At 47.4% G+C, this 17,435-nt stretch overlaps 1 protein-coding gene across 3 annotated transcripts in view; it reads left to right on the forward strand.

The window, feature by feature from the left end:
- The window catches only part of SYN3 (synapsin III), a 260,724-nt gene that overhangs the window by 77,309 nt on the left and 165,980 nt on the right, over window positions 1–17,435 (forward strand). For all 3 annotated transcript variants that reach the window (XM_069807362.1, XM_069807363.1, XM_069807364.1), the window contains one exon: window positions 5,447–5,947. In XM_069807362.1, the coding sequence (XP_069663463.1) occupies window positions 5,631–5,947 (317 nt within the window). In that variant the 5' untranslated portion in view covers window positions 5,447–5,630. The remainder of the gene's footprint in view (window positions 1–5,446; window positions 5,948–17,435) is intronic.

Raw genomic sequence — 17,435 nt, forward strand, 5'->3', positions numbered from 1 at the left:
CTTTTCCTTTTCTTTTTCTAACCCCTATTGTTATAATTTCCTGATTTGTGGAATTTCAGCTTGCACTGAAAAATACCAAGAAATGTTTGAACACGTGAGCTTCTTGAGTCCAAAACTGTGGCAAGTGATGTAAAAACCCAACAAAGGTTCTGATTAATTTCAGAACTAATTGTTTTATTCTGTTTTCAATTCTTCCTAAGAAATGCCAAGCTATGCCAAGGTACATCAAGCTTGGGAATTTTGAAGCCATTTATGGCGAAACACTGAAAGCCTGACAATAATGAATAATCTCTTGCTTTTCTCTTTTTGAAAATATATATGGAAAGCCATCCAGCTGGATTTGGAGCTCCCTGACATGGCTGTCCCTCCACAGAAGTCCACTCCCACAGTGTGTCAATATGCCTGAAGGCAGGAAGGGACACATGGGGATATCTTAAAATGCTCATATATGCTAATGGCTATCCACAAAATGGATGTGAGGGGTGTTAGTACCAGGTGAGGAGCATCCCCTCATCTTTCCATCCATAAAGAGGCAGAAGTAAGTGTGCGGCTCCCTTACAGCGAGGTGGGAGGATAACCTCGACTGTTGACATTCATGTTGGCTTTCCATCTTGCCACCCCCAGCATTGCTCCATTGAGGCTGTCGAGCAGGAATCGGATGCAGGCTGGCATGGTCATGTCAGTTCATTACCTGACAGCATAGATAAGCTCAGGGGAAATCTAAGCACGGTTAACAGATATCAGCTAATTGGGTTTGGTTCCCTCTGGATGCTACCGCACATTAGAAAGTAATTCAGCAAGAGGTTTAAGTGAACATTTTGTTATTGTTTTCTAATGCATGTCAACAGGTTTTCGGAAATAACTTGCATCTCTGTGGAGTATATCCTTGAGAAAAAGTAGGTAGGTGCCTGGCTGCTGTTAATGTGCTGAGGGAGCAGATTACTTACCCTCTCTTGCCCTTTGGAAAATATCAGCCAAGAAGTTTAACTGCGTATTAGCATGGGGCTGACAGTGCCAGGCTCTTTGCTGGTGTTTTCAAGGTCAGCTCTAATTGACCTTGCCTTTGCTTCATTTAGTTGCTCACATCGTTTCCTTTTGATTCCTCATCTATGCTCACATTGTTGGGATTTCTACGTTCCCACATTGTCTTTTGGTTAAACTGATTCCTGCTTACTTCTTCCCGTTCTGCTTGTGCCTTCTCCTCCTCCTCTTCCCCTCCTTCCTGCCTGTTATCTTTCTTCAGGACTCACTAATTCACCCATGCCTTGTTTATTTTTTCACCATCCTGAAATATAGCCCAGATCCCCGACCTGCAGCTCTACAGCCCAGATGCCCGCTGTTTTCCCAGCTAGCTTTCGGGAGCAGCCATTTCACACAGCAGCAGATTACTCCTGCGTGGTGGGGAGGCAGCTGCTGTGTTGCAGCTTGAGGAACAAAACAGGAGCTTCTACCTCACCTGGAAGCAGCCCGTGGGCTGTATTTCAGCCGTGCAGGGAACTACAGGCCTTCCTTTGGGCAGGTTTGTGCCTGGCACAGCATTAAGTAGGTGACTTGTCTCCACGTGAGCCGTAGGAAGATACCGGTGTGCACAGAGGCAAGGTACAACCTGATGGTGTAGAGCCAGCAGCTCTCCTACCTGTGGCTCTGGAGTGACAAAATATCACTTAGCAGATTTGTCTTGCTTCTGAAAGAGCTGTTGGCTCCTCATTTTGCTGAAGTTACAGCCCTGCTTGCTTGCTCGGGTAGGACCTGTACGTACATCGGGTGGATGCCGTGCTGGGAGAGCTGCACAGAGCCAGATCTGGCCTGACCTGCTGAGCCCTCGGGATGTCTACGGGGAGTTTCAAGCAGTAAGAAAATGAGGTCCTAACCTACTCAGCCTGTGCCTGTATGAAAGTGCCTACTGCTGGAAGTTAAATAACAGCAAGTGTGCATCATGCAGAAGCAGACTGTGAGGTTTTCCAGTAAGCAAAGGAATCTGCAGGCAGTTTATGCAGCTCCCATTGCAGAAAAGGTCTCTTTGGTGGCACTAATGGCAATCGATGAATCAATGCAGCAAAGGCACCAATTACTTCATTTTTTAAAAGATAAAGTCTATTTTAATTGCATTACCCAGCTCATTAGAAAAACGTACGTACTGAGAGGACAGTCTGTGCCATCGCTTTGACAGACCCAAAGTCAAAGTTCCTGGCGGGTTTGCCATCCCCCAGCCCAGAGCGGAGCCAGGCGTTACTCTCCGCTGCAGCAGTGTCATCCCGTTTGAATTTAGCCTCCGCGTGCTTTGCTGGAGGGAGATTTCCCCGTGACATCAGTTGCTTAGGTTTTCTCTCCTTCTTTCCCGAGCCAACGGCACGCAGCCCAGTTTTCGCAGCCTCCGAGGCAGTGCCAGCCGGCAGAGGGAAAGGCCAGCTTCAGTGCAGCGTCCCAAACGCTCTGGACAAGAGAGTTTTGCCAGTTCCCAGTGTCTCCTGGGCAACATCTTCCACTACCAAACCCCCAGCAGAAAAAAAATGATGGGTCACTGTAAATATCACAGTTTAAAAGTGTCCAGGAGGCAAGTGGGCATGGCCCTGCAGTAAGTATGATAAATTGTTTATTGTAAACAGTACCCTGAAGGGCACAGTTTGGGAAGCCCTGTTGCAGAGGAAACCTGCTGCGTGCCTTCCAGGTGCATCGCTGGGTACTCTGCCCCTTCCCAGCCCTGGGACACCTTATGCCATGTGCCTCCATGCCCTTCTTCCACAGGGCAGAGACATTTGCCCGTTGCTTTACTTGCTGGTGCTTTGCAAGGACCCCACGTTCTTTTGGAGAGTGCAAATCTCGCAGAGGAGGAAGCAGCCATGCAAGCGCCTGGCAGTGGGGGAGAAAGGCTTTCAAGGGTGTGCAAGTCCTGCTGGACCCTGTCCCAGGGATACTGGCTTGTGGAAAGAGCCTTGTCCAGTCTGTATGGCTGGGGCCAGGTTCCCTCCCGTGGCTGAGAGCTGCCACAGCAGGAACCGGCAGCTCCCTGTGATGCTGTGCAAGGAGCAAGTATCTTGTGCTAAAAGCGCTTCTCCTGAGACTGGTATGGAAATTACGTCCTACCTCTTGCCAGGTAACGCGAAGGTCCTCCAAGAGAGCCCGCCTAATTGCTGTACACAGTAATGGGATAGTCACACGGAGCCCTTCTGACAGTAGTCAGATCTCTGGGATGCTCCTCTTAACCAGGACCGGACCTACTCTTGAGTGGACTGGCATTAAAGTGAGGGGATTTTTCTTATTTGTCTTGTGGAAGGTAGAAAACACAGTTTCCTGAGCAGAGGACAGTGCGGCGCATTCCTACCCAGCCTGTAGTATACCAGTCCCCAAAGTCTTTGTAGGCTCTACACTCTGGTCATCCCGGACAGGTAACTGGTGCTGGCTCTCTGCTGGCACTCACACTTAACTGTGGTAGGACACAAGTAGGCCAAGTGCTGTGTGTATATATGCATGAGGTAAGTAGCTGGCTCGTAATTGATGGATAATATATGTTACCTGCTTCTTGGAACAGCTGCTGCATAAACAGAGCGTGTACTGAAGTGCTCACCAGTGCATGCATTTGCTGATGTTGTAAAGTCACCAGGCATGCCAGGACCAGGCGGGAAGTCAGCACAATGCCTCGAGATACATTATCGACTGTAAATGTGGCAGGAAGTCATTAAAGATTTCCTGAGCTATTCCCTGGGAAAAGACTACCTCCAGGCTCCGGCAAAGTCAGAGGAGTTGTACTGCCAGGGCTGAGAAATCAAAAGAAAAATTGCTCTAATAAGCTGATGTCAGCAGCTTCAGCAGGGAGCCCTCTGCTCCAGATGGATCCTGTGCCCACAGGATCGGGGTGGTGACGGATGACGAGATTTGGGGGACATGTGCCAAGGGGCCCTTTGTAGCTCACTTACTCCAGGCAGGCTCATCCGAGCCTCCCTAAGGCTCTGGGGGCTGAGAGAGGTACGGACATAGACAGGTCTGGTTCCTCTGTCTCTAAAGCTTTGTAAATCCCTGTAGGTGAAAACAAACGATAGCTTGTTTTAAGGAAGCTGTTTGGTTGCTCCATGAGCTCTCAGCCACAGGTCCAGGAGGAAGGTTCACAGACACCGAAGTCTCTTGGACCAACTGGGAAAAGACAATATCCTGCCGTCAGGAGGCAATTGGAGACTGGGACAAGAGCGTGAGCAGTGAGGGAGGCCAAACCAGGCAGGTCAAGGCAAGGAGCTCCAGCGTTTGTAGGGGGCTCATTCAAAAAGGCTTGAAGGGGGTCGGGGCATGGTTTAGCGATGATACCAGGAATCCATGTGACTCATCTCACTTGATGTATGGGATAACTCTCACTTTTGTTGCTGTGGATATGTCTGTCTTGGAAAAATATTTACGTTTTACCAGCAATACGTTTTTTCTTTTTCCCTAAATCTCACCAACCAGCCTCTGGTCAAGACTCAAAGGCTGTCTCAGCAGATAAAAGGTCTTGGGGAATTACTGTGGAAAACTCATTTCTAGGCTATGCCTGCAGGTGAAAATTTTTGTGAAAGTAACAACTAACCCTGTGAGATTATTTAACTACTGAAAAACGTAGTGTTCTGGGTAAAAATAAAGTCATCATACTCGGTCAAGGGAGAAAAGCCAAGTAGTTATATTTCATGGTGTTCATTTTCTCACTGGAAAAGATGAGCAGAGTAAAAGACCTTTCTTCTTAAAACAAAACAGAAAACCCAACAACAGAAAAAAAAAAAGTATGTGAAGATTAGACAGCCAAACTTCTAGTTTTGAGTACCTGCAAAAATCCTACAAGTGAACTTGTAAAATCAGGTAGTCTGCTATGTCTAGCAACCACCAGCATGCACCTGGCTCAAAATCTAATTTTCAGTGCCGAGAGCAGCAGGGACAGAAGCGAGTAGTTTGAAGCTGCCACTGAACTTGATCAAGATGTGTATGGGGATTTTTCCACTATTTATTTTCTACAAGCTATTTCAATTTAGGATGTTTGTTCCTTAAATTCAGAGCCTTGCTTACAAGCCTGCCAAAGATGATACAACTTTTTACCCTGTTGGATCATTTGCTGGTTACTCTGCAACAACCATGTGTTATTTCCAACACACAAAATACAGGAAATAAGCTGTCTCTCTTTTGAAAATTAACATTTATGGTCAGAATAATTTTTCTTTCCCCACGGTGAACAGTTATAGAATTGTTAGCCCCTAAACTAGTGCAAGGTAGTCTGCCCTGACCGGAAAATGTTTTGGGATGAGAGAGTGCCACGAAATATGCTTTGTCCTATCTGTTTGGCTGTACCAGTGTAGCATACTGCATAGAAACCAGTAGTCCTTTTTCCTCTCGTTGTTGATTAAGGTACCCATTTAAAAGGCCAAAGGTGATTTTCTTATCTCAGACTCACGTTATGTATCTGATATATATGTCTTTTATTCTTTTCCCACAGGAGAGAAAGAAAATATTGCTGAAAAACTAAGGCATATTTCTCCAGCAGGATTTCAAGGGGGAAAGCCTGCCTACCTGGACAGCAAGAAGGTACCCTACACACACACGGAAACGTTCCCCGGGACCAGTGACGCTGTTCTCCAGCCTCGCTCTTGCTGAGAAGGTTCCCACACAACACTGCAACAATGAATTTCCTCCGGAGGCGTCTCTCAGACAGTAGTTTTGTGGCAAATTTGCCCAACGGCTACATGATGGACTTGCAGCGCCCTGACAATTCCACGAGCTCCCCAGTTTCTCCTGCCATGGAGAGAAAGCACCTGCAGCCACCGCAGCCCTCGCTCTCTTCCTCTACTGGCACCAGCATCTTCAGCTCCATCTCCAGTGCCATGAAGCAAACCACACAAGCGGCTGCAGGACTAATTGACCACTCAGCCAGCCCCACGCCGCCTGTGGCCCAGAAACCCAAGATCCTCCTGGTGATTGATGACGCGCACACAGACTGGTAAGTCATCACGGTCCTCTCTGTTGAATTCAGCTCCACGAAGTTTGGGAGGTGAGAGGGATCTGGGAAGCACAGGGCATCTGCAGGGGGGTACACAGATACTTTCACATCTAGGTCGCCAACTCTGGCTCTAGGTTGGTGTCTGTCCAATGACCTGCCTAAATGGCAGAGTAGGCTTTTCTCATATATTTCTTGAAAAAAATGTTCATTTGGTACTCATTGACAAACTTCTTCATAGCCTCAATGTATGAGCATACATAGGGCATTTTTGGCTCAGCAGGCTTAGCTGAGCTGTCACATCGAGCGATGGTCCTAAGAGGTCACAGCTGAAGGTATGTTAGTGATGTGGTTCAGGACCTTAACCTACTGTTTGTGCTGGCTCCAGAAGTGAAAAGGGACTCCTCTCTCCAGCTTTCTCTCTCTTGAGCTTTTCCCTGTGTACAAATTTGTACATAAATTAATAAAAGACAACCCAAGCCTACTACTACTAATAGTAATGACTAGAGTTCATTTGCTGCTCAAGGGCCCTTTATTTGCTAAGCATAGTGGGTATTGGCAAAAGACTGTCAGGCTCACCTAAGCCCCAAATTTGCCTTGTTGATGCAGGTCTCTGTTTACAAACAAAAGTTTGGAAGTTTGTTTCCTGTGATATTGGGCAGCAGAGGACACTTTCCAAATGATAGGAGAACTAAAGTCTTCCAAAATGCTAGAGAAATTACTGCTTGCAGTGTGCTCCCTTTCAAAGTCAGCTGGTTTAGAAAGCTTTAGGCAAGATGGCCAAGAGACCTATTTGGGGGAAAATCTTGAGCATGTGTTGAGGAGATGCTTATTGTTTTGTCTGCCAGCTTGTCACAACACAGAAAAAAAGGAAAGGGTAGCATAGGCAAGGGGACCATATTGAAGATTTCAAAATGAAAGAAGTTGGGTTAGCAGATCTTGGCCAAGGGAGATTATTTTATTGTTCTTTTCATCCAACACTACTCTTCAGTGAAGTCGTCACCTCTGCTTTCCCAGGAGAGTGGGGACAAGGTGGGACCTGCCTCCCTGGCTGTATCTTCAAAAAGCAAGAGCTTAGCTCTTAGCCAAAAAGGCGCAATGACTGAGTACAACTAGGTCAGGCTTTCTCGAGCCAACTTGAAGTAAGAGAGGGAAAACGGTGGGATTTTTCTCAAAGGAAAAACAACTTTTTAACTGAGTGGGCAAGTCCCCGATAAGGTGGTTGTCTATCAAACGTTTCACCGGCATAGTGTTTTTTCTTACAGTAGCAGCCTCCTAATGCCAGATAGTTCGGTTGGCAACACCAGTCTGGCTCAACCCTAATCTCTCCTTCCCCGGTGCACCTGCAAGTGTCCCAGCAGGCTGATGGTCACCAACCTCACCAACCTCCGTCTCTGCTTGGCGTCTTTGCAGTTCCTTGAAGATGCTGCCAGGTGGCAGTCCCTTAACATAGCATCCTCCAGCTGGGGATGGGAGGGCCTCTAATGCAGAGCTCTAGCATCTGGGGCTTAGCCGGCACTGCTTAGTGCAAACACTGTAATCAGAGAGGAAAGCCCTAGCTCAAAGGCCAATCTAGTTTTTTCTTGAGATTAATGGTGCTGAAGGTAGTCTGGGCAGGGGAAAGGACAAGGAGGGGTTGGACTCTGTCGCAGTGTTTTCATGTCTTAAAATACTCACTGCGCTCAAATCCCTGCCTTTATATCTCCCAGCTGCTGTTCTGTCATGCAGGCTTCGTGGTCTGTGAGCTGAGCTTGCCCAAGGAGCAGCAGCTGGGAGATATAAAGAGGAGGTACGGCTACCCGTGCTGTCTTCACTCCTCCGCTCACGTGTAAGCACTCCGCGTATCCTGCTGTGTAGGCTATCCCTCTACTGTCTGTAACTCAGCAGTTTCTACACATGATGGGGGACCCCTTTCATTCGTCCCAGCTCTCTGCCTCTATCCACAGGCTCGTGGACACCAAATAACGCTGCTTGCAAAGGCTCCCTGCCTTCCCTCTGCCTGAGGTTGTGAGGGCACTGAACAAAATTAGTGTATGCATCGTGACTGTATCCTGACATATGTATGACATGAAAACCCAGGAAAGAGCATTACTAACCCTTGTCTGCCAGAGATTTCCATGGCTCTTTGTAGCATGGACAGAAACACATGCCTAGAAACTTCCCAGCCTGAAAGTAGTATGTGGTCCTTTCTGAGAGAGCATACCAGTGCTACCACTCCAGTAGGCCAGGAGTGCTACTTGGCAGTTGATTTTTGTGTCTCCAGGAAACTCAGTGAGCCCTTGAGAGCAGTGGCTCCATGGCTTTGTGGATGTTTATTCTTGGTAAGGTACTTCTGAGCAATGCCAGTCATCTTCTTGGTCTCAGCCAGGGTGTTAACGTGAGCTCAAGCTGACCGTCCCGAGGCAGCAGTGTTTGCCTTGTGAGAGCACAGCTGAAGAGGCTGGTTATCCAGGGATTCTGGCTGTCCACTCTGCATCATGTAGGCAAACAGTCTCAGGCTTTGGAGGGTGAACAACAACCTATTGTTACTTCTGCGCTGGTGATTTTGGGGTTGGAAGAAGCATCGTGTTTGCAATGCATTTAACCTCTGCCTGCTCTGGTTCTTGCTACTTGTGAAACCTTTGTATTTGGTTTTCAAGAAATCCTTTCCTTCTCCTTTTGAAAGAGTTAACTCTGCTAGTAAAGATCCCCAAGAAATAACAACTAAAGCACTACCTTTATTTTAAGGGCAGGGGGCTTCCACAATGTCTCCTCCCCCGCAGCAAGTTACATGGGGTTTACAACAAGGACTAGCTTGTTCACAGACAGGAAGGGTGAGAGACAGTGGAATCTGCCATTTGATTTCTCTTCTCTAAAAGAAAACACTTTCTCATAATTGGAGACTGTAGCAATATTGCCAAGCCAGACGTTAATTTATCACTACTGTTTGTATTACAGCAGAGGCAAAGAGCGGCAATTGTGGATTAGGACAAGGTGTTGCACAAGTGCATGATGAAATGCTCCAGCAACGCAAATAGGCGAGCGCATGTTGAATGCACTTTTAAAGTGACTATTTTTAAGGAGCTACTATGTCTCTGATGGTACAGCACAGCACTCAACTTCTCTCAGATGTCTGGAGGAAGCAAAGACCATCCATGGGAATCCATGGCCTGTCTTTCTCCATAAAATCCTTACCACTCCTGACATGCAATATGCTCTTGTTTATTCCAAAGACAAAGTATTATAAAAATAACTTGAGCCCCACAGAATACGATCAGCTGCTTTCCGCATTAGCAGCAGTAAAAGAAAGGTACATTCTATTAAAAGCAAGGGAACTCACCCAGCTTTCTGTTAAAGTGGCAACGTTTTGACAAATTTTCCATCCTTCTCCAACACCCTGCTCTAGCGCATTGCAAGGAAGCACACGGTGAATCTGCCACATGTAGGATGTGCACGAGAGGAGAACGCTATCTGTACGGCTCCCTCGTGCTCTTGGCTTTGGCAGGCAGTCCTCCGAGGCACCCACAGCAGTGAATGTGTCTGTGCATCAGCACATGAGGGAAAAACTCTGCTTCTCTTCGGTCATTAATGGCACTTATCTCACCTGGGTAGCCTCCACCTGGAGAATGGGGCACCTTCTTGTGGGCTGGGAGTGTCTGTGCCTTGGGAGACTTCCAAAAACGCATCCACAACTCACCTACAGCAGCTGCCAGAAAAAAAGGAGCTCGGACGTGAACACACGCACACGTGCGCACGTGCAAAAGCACAGCAAAAGGGAGCGGGACTGTGAGGAACGGGAATGGCAGGACTCCATGTGATGGCAGATGGGCCAGCTCCGGCAGCCCGACCTCAGCCAGGAGGAAAACATCCCACCTCTGGCAACTTCCTTGCCTGACAGGCTATTAAGTAAAATCATGCTCCTGCTGGGCTGAATTTCTCAGCAGATCAAACAGGATTTAGTACTGTGAATTGTTAACCCCCATCCTCTGCGAAAGCGCTCAGCTTTCTAGCCTAATGCTTCGTTTTTAAACAGCTTATTTGGGAAGTGATCAAGAACAGCTAAGGCTCCGGTTAACAACATATGCTAAAAACATTGCTTTTTGGACCAGACAGCATAACAAAGTTGTTCTTGTTGCATTTGTTACGTATCTTGGTTGCATTTGTGAAATAGCTCATGTCACTTTTCAGAGCCATCGGTGTGTTTTGTCCACATTTCAGGCTGTTTCAAGTGCTAACAGTGTTACACGCTGTCTTGCACAAAATACTTGTGCCCTATGTGCAGCAGTTCTACACGCAAGGATCGTGCCATGTTTCACAGGGGAAAAAAAAAAGCCACAGGAGGTATTTTAGGAGACACAAAACTGCATTATTATTTTCCCATTTACTTTACAGCCAAATCTGCCTGAACATACTGTCTCCAAAAATTTAAAGACGAAGGAAAAGAAAACCTGTGATTAATACTGAATGAAATCCTCTTAATACATCTGAAATGATCCTTTGTATAACAATAATGTAATGATTCAGTTCTAATTATGGACTGACCTGACAGGATTACTGTTTTATACTGTTCAGAGGAAATTATCAAGCCTTTTTTATTAAAATAAAACTATTTTTACTTCTGATAGTACATGACAATATTGAGCCTCAAATATGTCATTTGTCCAAAAAATGTAACTGGTCCAATAATAAGTCTAATACTGAATTTTAGTAACATGGGACTTCCTAAATCCTAATTTTTTTGCAAGGAACTCCTTTTCAAAAATATTCAATGAGTGTCTTGAGTAATTTCATGCTTTCAGTAGGCTGAAGATTATATACTATGGCTCCCATTCAGAGGAATATCTCTGTACCTAACTCATTTAAATATAATGGGAAGGTTTGGACTAGCTTTTGGCTTTGGACTTCATTATCATTTATCTTTATTATTATTTTATTCAGAATTGATACTTCAAGTTTGACCTCAGAAACTTGCAGGTTAAACTGCGAAGTTTTGTCTATATTTCCTGATAAGAAGACCAAAATCATCTAACGTGGTGGTAACTGACAATAAAGGATTATGAATTAGCTTTTATTATACAGGTGTGACCTTTTAAGGTTTCACAAGTTATGTGCAACTATGTGGCTATAATTTGAAAAAAAACTTAAAAGTAAAATTTTCACAAATCTGGCTGAAAACCTTACATTTTCATTGTTTAGCCATGTCTACCCAGGACTGAATATTTCTCTTCCTTTAGGGAAAGAGGAGGCAAGTTTGTCTTAAATGTGTGTCTGCGTGCACGCGCACACATGCTTTGAGGCAGCATGAAGAGTTTCTGTATTCCGTAGCATACAGGCATTGGGGTGAAAAGGAGGTAAAGCTGTCAAAGATATTGAATAAATTGCATTTATCATGTCGTTTTCCAATTTTTTAGCTATATCACCATCATGTCTGCCTGTATTTTTGTCCTGCATATGTAAAGCAACTTGGGATCTAGTGCTCTTAAATGAAAGGTGATACAGAAATGTAAAGGATTAGTATCATTACAAAAATAGACACAAGGAATATGGAAAGCATTCCCCACCAGGTTATAAATATGCTAATGCAAGTCAAATCTGGGACCTTAATTGCTTTACCAGAGTTCCTATAAATGCATAGAATTTAACCTCAGAATGTCCTGCCTAGTCCCGTACATATTAAAAAGATAAAAAAAACTCCCTCAGATGTATTTCTCAAGGTTTGTGAGCCAGATTTCTTCTGCCTGCAAGCCAGCAGCCCTGCCTTAGCGTTGGTTGGAGTTAGCCCGGTTCCCCTGCTCCTCAGGTTCAGGGAGGGCAGGAGTGGGCTGGAATAAAATATTGCCCAATCCTCAACAAAATGATACCCCTCGCAAACAGTTCCTAGGCCATCCCATCTAGATTTAGCAACGTGGAAACGTTCCAGAGACATACTATTTTGATAATACGCAAAAGAAAATTGCTGCCTCACGCTGTACTTCAAGCAGCCCCCCACCTCCACCCACCGCTCCCCCCCCCAAGCTCCTTGTGGCCGGGAGGAATGTGACCGCGATGTAGCCTGGGTGGGGGACCAGACCTACAGCAAAGTGTCCTTCTTATCCTGACAGCTCGGAGAAGCACAAAAAGCCGTGCCCAAAAGCAATAGCGCTTCACTAACTAGTGTTTCTTCTCTTGGGGGGGTGGTGGCTTTGATTACCCCTGTTTGACGAGTGGGAGGGGGCACAGGAAGATGCTGGGAGGCCAGTATTGTGTGGGACTCCACAGTTCCTTGAATAGAAAGAGCGGCCTGAATGGTTGTCTCTGCGATCGTTAAAGTGCTGGTGGCTTGCCAACCCAGGTCTCCCCCGAAAACAGGCCTTCAGTTCCCTGAGAGAAAGGGAGGACTCACAAAAGAAGATTTTAAAAAAAAAAACCTTCTCCCTTCCTGCCCCAAAGCTTCCCTTTCTGTGTGCGTTCAAGCCAAGAAAATCCCTCCAGCCCTGTAGGGTGGGACATCAGACCTCATCAAGGACCTCACCACGAGGACTTCCTTTATCCAAAAAAAAAAAAAAAAAAAAAACCAACCCCAAAACCCAAAACACCACCACCGTCACAGCCCGATACAAACCTCTTCAGGAGAGGCGTTTCTTTCCTTGATGCGATCCCATAACTAATAACACCTCGAGGGCTGTTTTACGGGAACCAGAGCGGGCTGGGGCTTGTGGTTCTTCCCAGAAGGCAACAAAGGCGGTCTGTTCCCACGGCCCGACCTTGGACACCGAGGACCTACCTGCAGCGGAGCTGGCTCTCGATTCGGTGGCTCCAGTAAGCCAGGTACTGGTATCGGCACCGACAGCAAGATGATCTCACCCTGGGGGTGGCACGGGGCTGAGCACAGCGATACTGCACCCCGGGGCTGGAGCTGAAACTTTTGTGGAGCTCCTGGCAAAGTCTCAGTGTATTTAGGGTTACCTTTTGACCCAACCCAAAAACTTAGATTCACCTCTTGGTCCTTCCCTGTCTGTCCACATGGCGTGGGTACCCTTTCCTTCTTTCTGCACTTGCCTCTGGTCCGCTTAACCTGTAATTCAGACCTTGTTTTTCTGAGGTGTCAAAGCGCACATCCATCGTGCTTATCCACCCTCTTTAGCATCCTGACAACCCCTGCCCCAAGGTACTCTCTCAGCATAAATATTAACTACCAACCAGTCCATCCCACAGCTGAACAGTGCATAAAGGTCTCCGGGCCAAAGCAGATATGGACAAAAGCTCCAGCCGTTTGCAGACCTCGACATTTCTGGAGTGATTTTTCTCTTCCCTATGCCCTGGGCAGTCGGGACTTGACCATCTCCAAAGTCCTTACTACTTGCAGCTGGGAATTGCTAAACTGGGGAGAAGCGGTGAAGGGGTTGAGGGCTGGCCCCTGAAAGGAAAACCTTCCTTGTTTTCACCCCTGAAGAAAAAAGGGCACAGATGCATCTCTCCTCCCCCTTTCCCTTCCCACTGCCTTTATAGTGCGTAGGGGCTGGGGGGGTCGGGGCATTCCAGCGGCTGCTGGCCAGTATCCTGGAAACTGTCTCCTTTTTCCCAGTCCCAGCCCCTTTTATGAAGGAGACAATGCGGACATACAGTGAGTGCCTTGTGCATCACTTGGGCCCCCAGGCCCTTTGACACGGGGATTTCGTACAGTGGCTAACCCCCCCCCGAGGTCCCCCCCCACCCAATCCAGGGGGCTTCAGCCTCGCCTCTTCCAGGCTGATCCAGAAAGAAATTACATCCCTTATTTTCCCAAGGGCCTTGAGAGAAATATGTCTAATGTGATTCCAGGGAAATAATTCGGATAATTCCTGAATTTGCCCATGGATCCCTTTTGGTTTATTTACCCAGGTCTCTTCTTCACCATTTCTCTCCCTCTTTCTTCCACCCCTCCCCAAGAGCCCCGCACGTTTCCCCTCTCCTCAGCATGTTTTGCTCTGGCCCCTCCGCAGGGTGGAAAAGGCTGCTTTCCACTCCAGATGAGTAGTAGTCTCCATCCAAAGCGTGGCTTGGCTTGCTTTGCTTGTCGTGTCTTGCTCCAGAGGCACAAGCTCAGTCAGAGGATTTGGAGGAATTTACCGTGACGATATCCCAGTGCCCCTCTTTGGCACGCTCTCGGAGATACTTAGCCCATTTCTGGGGTGAAGGTACAAGCCTGCTCCTGAGTTTGTAGCCCAAGGCCCCTGTCTAACAGTGATTCCCCAAAAAGTACCTGGGTTCGTTTACATCACGGGGGATTTGGGCTTAGGCTTACTTGTTTGTCTGAAGGATGGCTTCCCAGTTACCCCAAGACACACTACCAGTGATTGCAATTACATTTGCTACATCAGCTCCCCTGAGGTCTCTCACAGGAAGATTTGAGCTATATTTCTTTGATCTCTATCTATCCTAGAAAATTGCTTCATACAGGAGCCATTTTACAGGATACCCTGAAGAAGTCCTCTGAATTTAATACAAAATGCCAGCCTGTCTTCAAAGCTGTATAATGTGTCACAATCTCTGCTTTGCCCAGCTAATGGACCTGCAGGAACAGCTTTAAGCTTTGAATCACTGCCCTCCACCAGGCCATCACGATCACTTCAAATCTCGTGTCCCTCCTGGCTACTCCCTTCCCGATGCTTTTCTTACATGGGCTGCTGTCTAGTGGCACTGTACCTGGTGAAGAGCTCCTTGGGCACTTTCTCTAGCTGATGCTTAATACCTGGGCATCTTTTCCTATTCCTCACCTGGGCAGAGCATTTTCCAGCCTGGCAGAAGCTGTGCAGTCCCCTGCTGCATCCCTAATGTCTCTGTTTCCCACAGATCCAGAGGAAAACATTGAAGCAGTCCTCTTAAGCAGCTTGGATATGCTTCTTTGCACCGAGAGGAAAAAAATCAGAAGGAAGAGAGAAGAAATAACTCCAGGAGAGACAGTACAAGCTCTGCACAAATAGCTTCTCCTGGATTCCTGTGCTGAGCACGCGTATTGGCTGATGGGTTGAGCACTCATTGGACCTACTTTTGTTGTAAAGCAGAAAGGGAACAAGGCAGATGCAACTGGTTATTTTAGCATACAGACAGAAATTGCAAGATGATCTGTGCTCTCCTTACAGAAGCAGCTTGTGAGTTTTGGCCCTTCGCTGCCAATTCTGGAAGCTCCCGTTTTACGTGTGGGAGTTGCTTCTCTTGCGCCGTGTTTCCCCATGGCGCAGGAGCAGCACAGCGGTGTAGGCTGGCCCCAGCTCCCGTACCAGTAGCCCACTGGCCCCAGGTCCCATACTGGTAGCCCACTGGCCCAGCTCTACCTCCCCTGGGCCTGGTGGCACGCGAGGCTTCGATGGGGGAACTTCATGCCCCATGAGGACTGAACCCCTGTGTTTGCAGACTACAGGCATTAGTACAAAGGTGCAGGGGAGCACGCCAATTCAGGCAGCCCTTGCATGCAATACGTGCAATACAAGCTGTCCCAGCTGTCGGTGACACCAGAGGGATAAACTCTGGTATTCGAGTGTCTTACAGGTGTGTTTGCGGTCTTCGATCAGTGCTGGCATTCCTTGCTTACAGAGATGTTTGCAGACACCTAAGGGCGCTAATGTTATACATGGACTTTCTCTGAATTAGCTTGTATGTAGGTAATTGGAGGTGAATTGATCATTTATTTTTCCCTGCTGCTATTAATGATACACTCCGTATCTGACAGAAATTTGTGTATATGCTTCCTCCAGCCACGGTCACTGAGGCAGGCTGGGACTGTTTCATGGCAGCTCTGGAAAATAAGCTTTTATTCTTTCCAAATTACTTCATAAGAAGAGGTATCAGGTTTCTTGTGGCCCTGTAATCATGTCAGGACTGAGGCAGAAAGCAGAAGTTATGTTTGTCTGATGCCCTTACACCCAGAAAATATGTCCTTTTCCAGAGCATGCGGCTTCTTCATCACAAAGAGGGAGCACTTCAAGGCAAGTTTGCTCCCTGGAAGCCAGGGCAGACATTTGCCTGTTTATTATGGTGCTTCCTCCCTCCCAGCCGGTGCGGCTACATTTAAATGCATTGCCTAGCGCTGTAAATCCCACCCAGGAACTGCTCTTGAGCATGGCCCTGCCGTTTTCTTCAGTCAAAACATGTTTACGTGCTCATTTACTGAGATCACAGCAACCTCACCACCCCATCTGCACCCTGCCTAGCCAAATTATAACACTGTGTTCTGGCGGGTTGAACATCTGACGTGCTTTAAAATAAAGGGATGGCCAACCAAGCGGTGGTCAGTGCTGCAGGCTGCCCAGGACAAGAGGGGGGTTCTGTGGCCAGTGCTTTGCCCAGTGTCCCAAGCTGGGGGATGCCAGACAGCCCCCTCCCGGGGCGATGAGCCGCTCTTCTGATCGCTGGTGCACTGGAGGTGCGCGGGGACACTTCTGAGGCTCCCCAGAAAGAGTTTTGACTGGTCTTCTGGGTGCTGCTCCCCAGCCCCCCTACAAGCTGCTTCGATAACCCTGCCGCGTGTCACTTCCTAAGCGGCGGTCTGGAAGAGCCTTGCTCAGGTGGTTTTGGGGCACAGAGCATCCACAAATGTCTTGCACGGTCTCACCTGCCAGAAACATCAATCTATCTTTCTCCTGCATCCCCACCAGAGCAGCGTGGTCTTCCTTTCCTCCGTCTCACGTCCGCTGGAGGGACCAGAAGCCATTTAATATGTTGCACAGTACTGACCAAAAGACTATTCCCTCTTGCAATGGAGGCATCGTGATGTTTCCATAGCATCAGCAATGATTCCAGCTTGCTTGAAGTTTCAGGGGTTCAGGGGTGAGGCTAAAGCCATTTTTCATCTCAACATGATAGCTTCTACTGCCCAGGGGCTCCAAAACCCCAGGTGCAAATTGAAAACATCACTCCATCCATTTCAGAGATGTTTCAGTAAGAAGTGTTTCATTCTTACCCTGGGCTGTGTCAAAATGATGGGCTGACCAAAATATTTGGCTGCAAATTGCTTAGCACCTGTAGTCTTCAGAGCCACTCGGAGCAGGTTAACCCTCCTGGGGGACTGCCTTTGAAAGAAAGTGATATATTGTGCTGTTAAAAGAAAATTATCTGAGGCACAGGATAAGACCTGTGTGGAAAGAGGGCTAAGAAGGACACGTCGCACAGTGTCTAAGTTGAGGTCCCTTGCTCTGCTCCAATGAGTCCTGACGCTGGCTGTGCCCTCTGTGTGACCATCCATGAGCAGAGCCAGTACCGGAGAGATGGGAGAGAGGAATTTTTAAGCGTGTGAAGGCTAATTTCCTGGACTAGGCAGTGGAAGCCTCTTTGCTCCATCTGTACTGGGCTGAAGACTGTGGTTAATCACACTTCATTACGAGCTGAAGCAAAGCAGCACCAAGGAGTTTGCAACCAGCTGGTCGGCAAAGAGGAGAGGCCATAGAGGGAGGAAGTGTGTTTCATAAATGTGGGTAAGGAGTATACATTATGAGTGTGCTGGGAATAAAAACAAGCTTGTACCAGTAAATAGTGGGCCTCAAATTTCAGACCAGTT

This window comes from Haliaeetus albicilla, chromosome 19 (assembly GCF_947461875.1).
Source record: "Haliaeetus albicilla chromosome 19, bHalAlb1.1, whole genome shotgun sequence".
NCBI classification, from domain to species: domain Eukaryota; kingdom Metazoa; phylum Chordata; class Aves; order Accipitriformes; family Accipitridae; genus Haliaeetus; species Haliaeetus albicilla.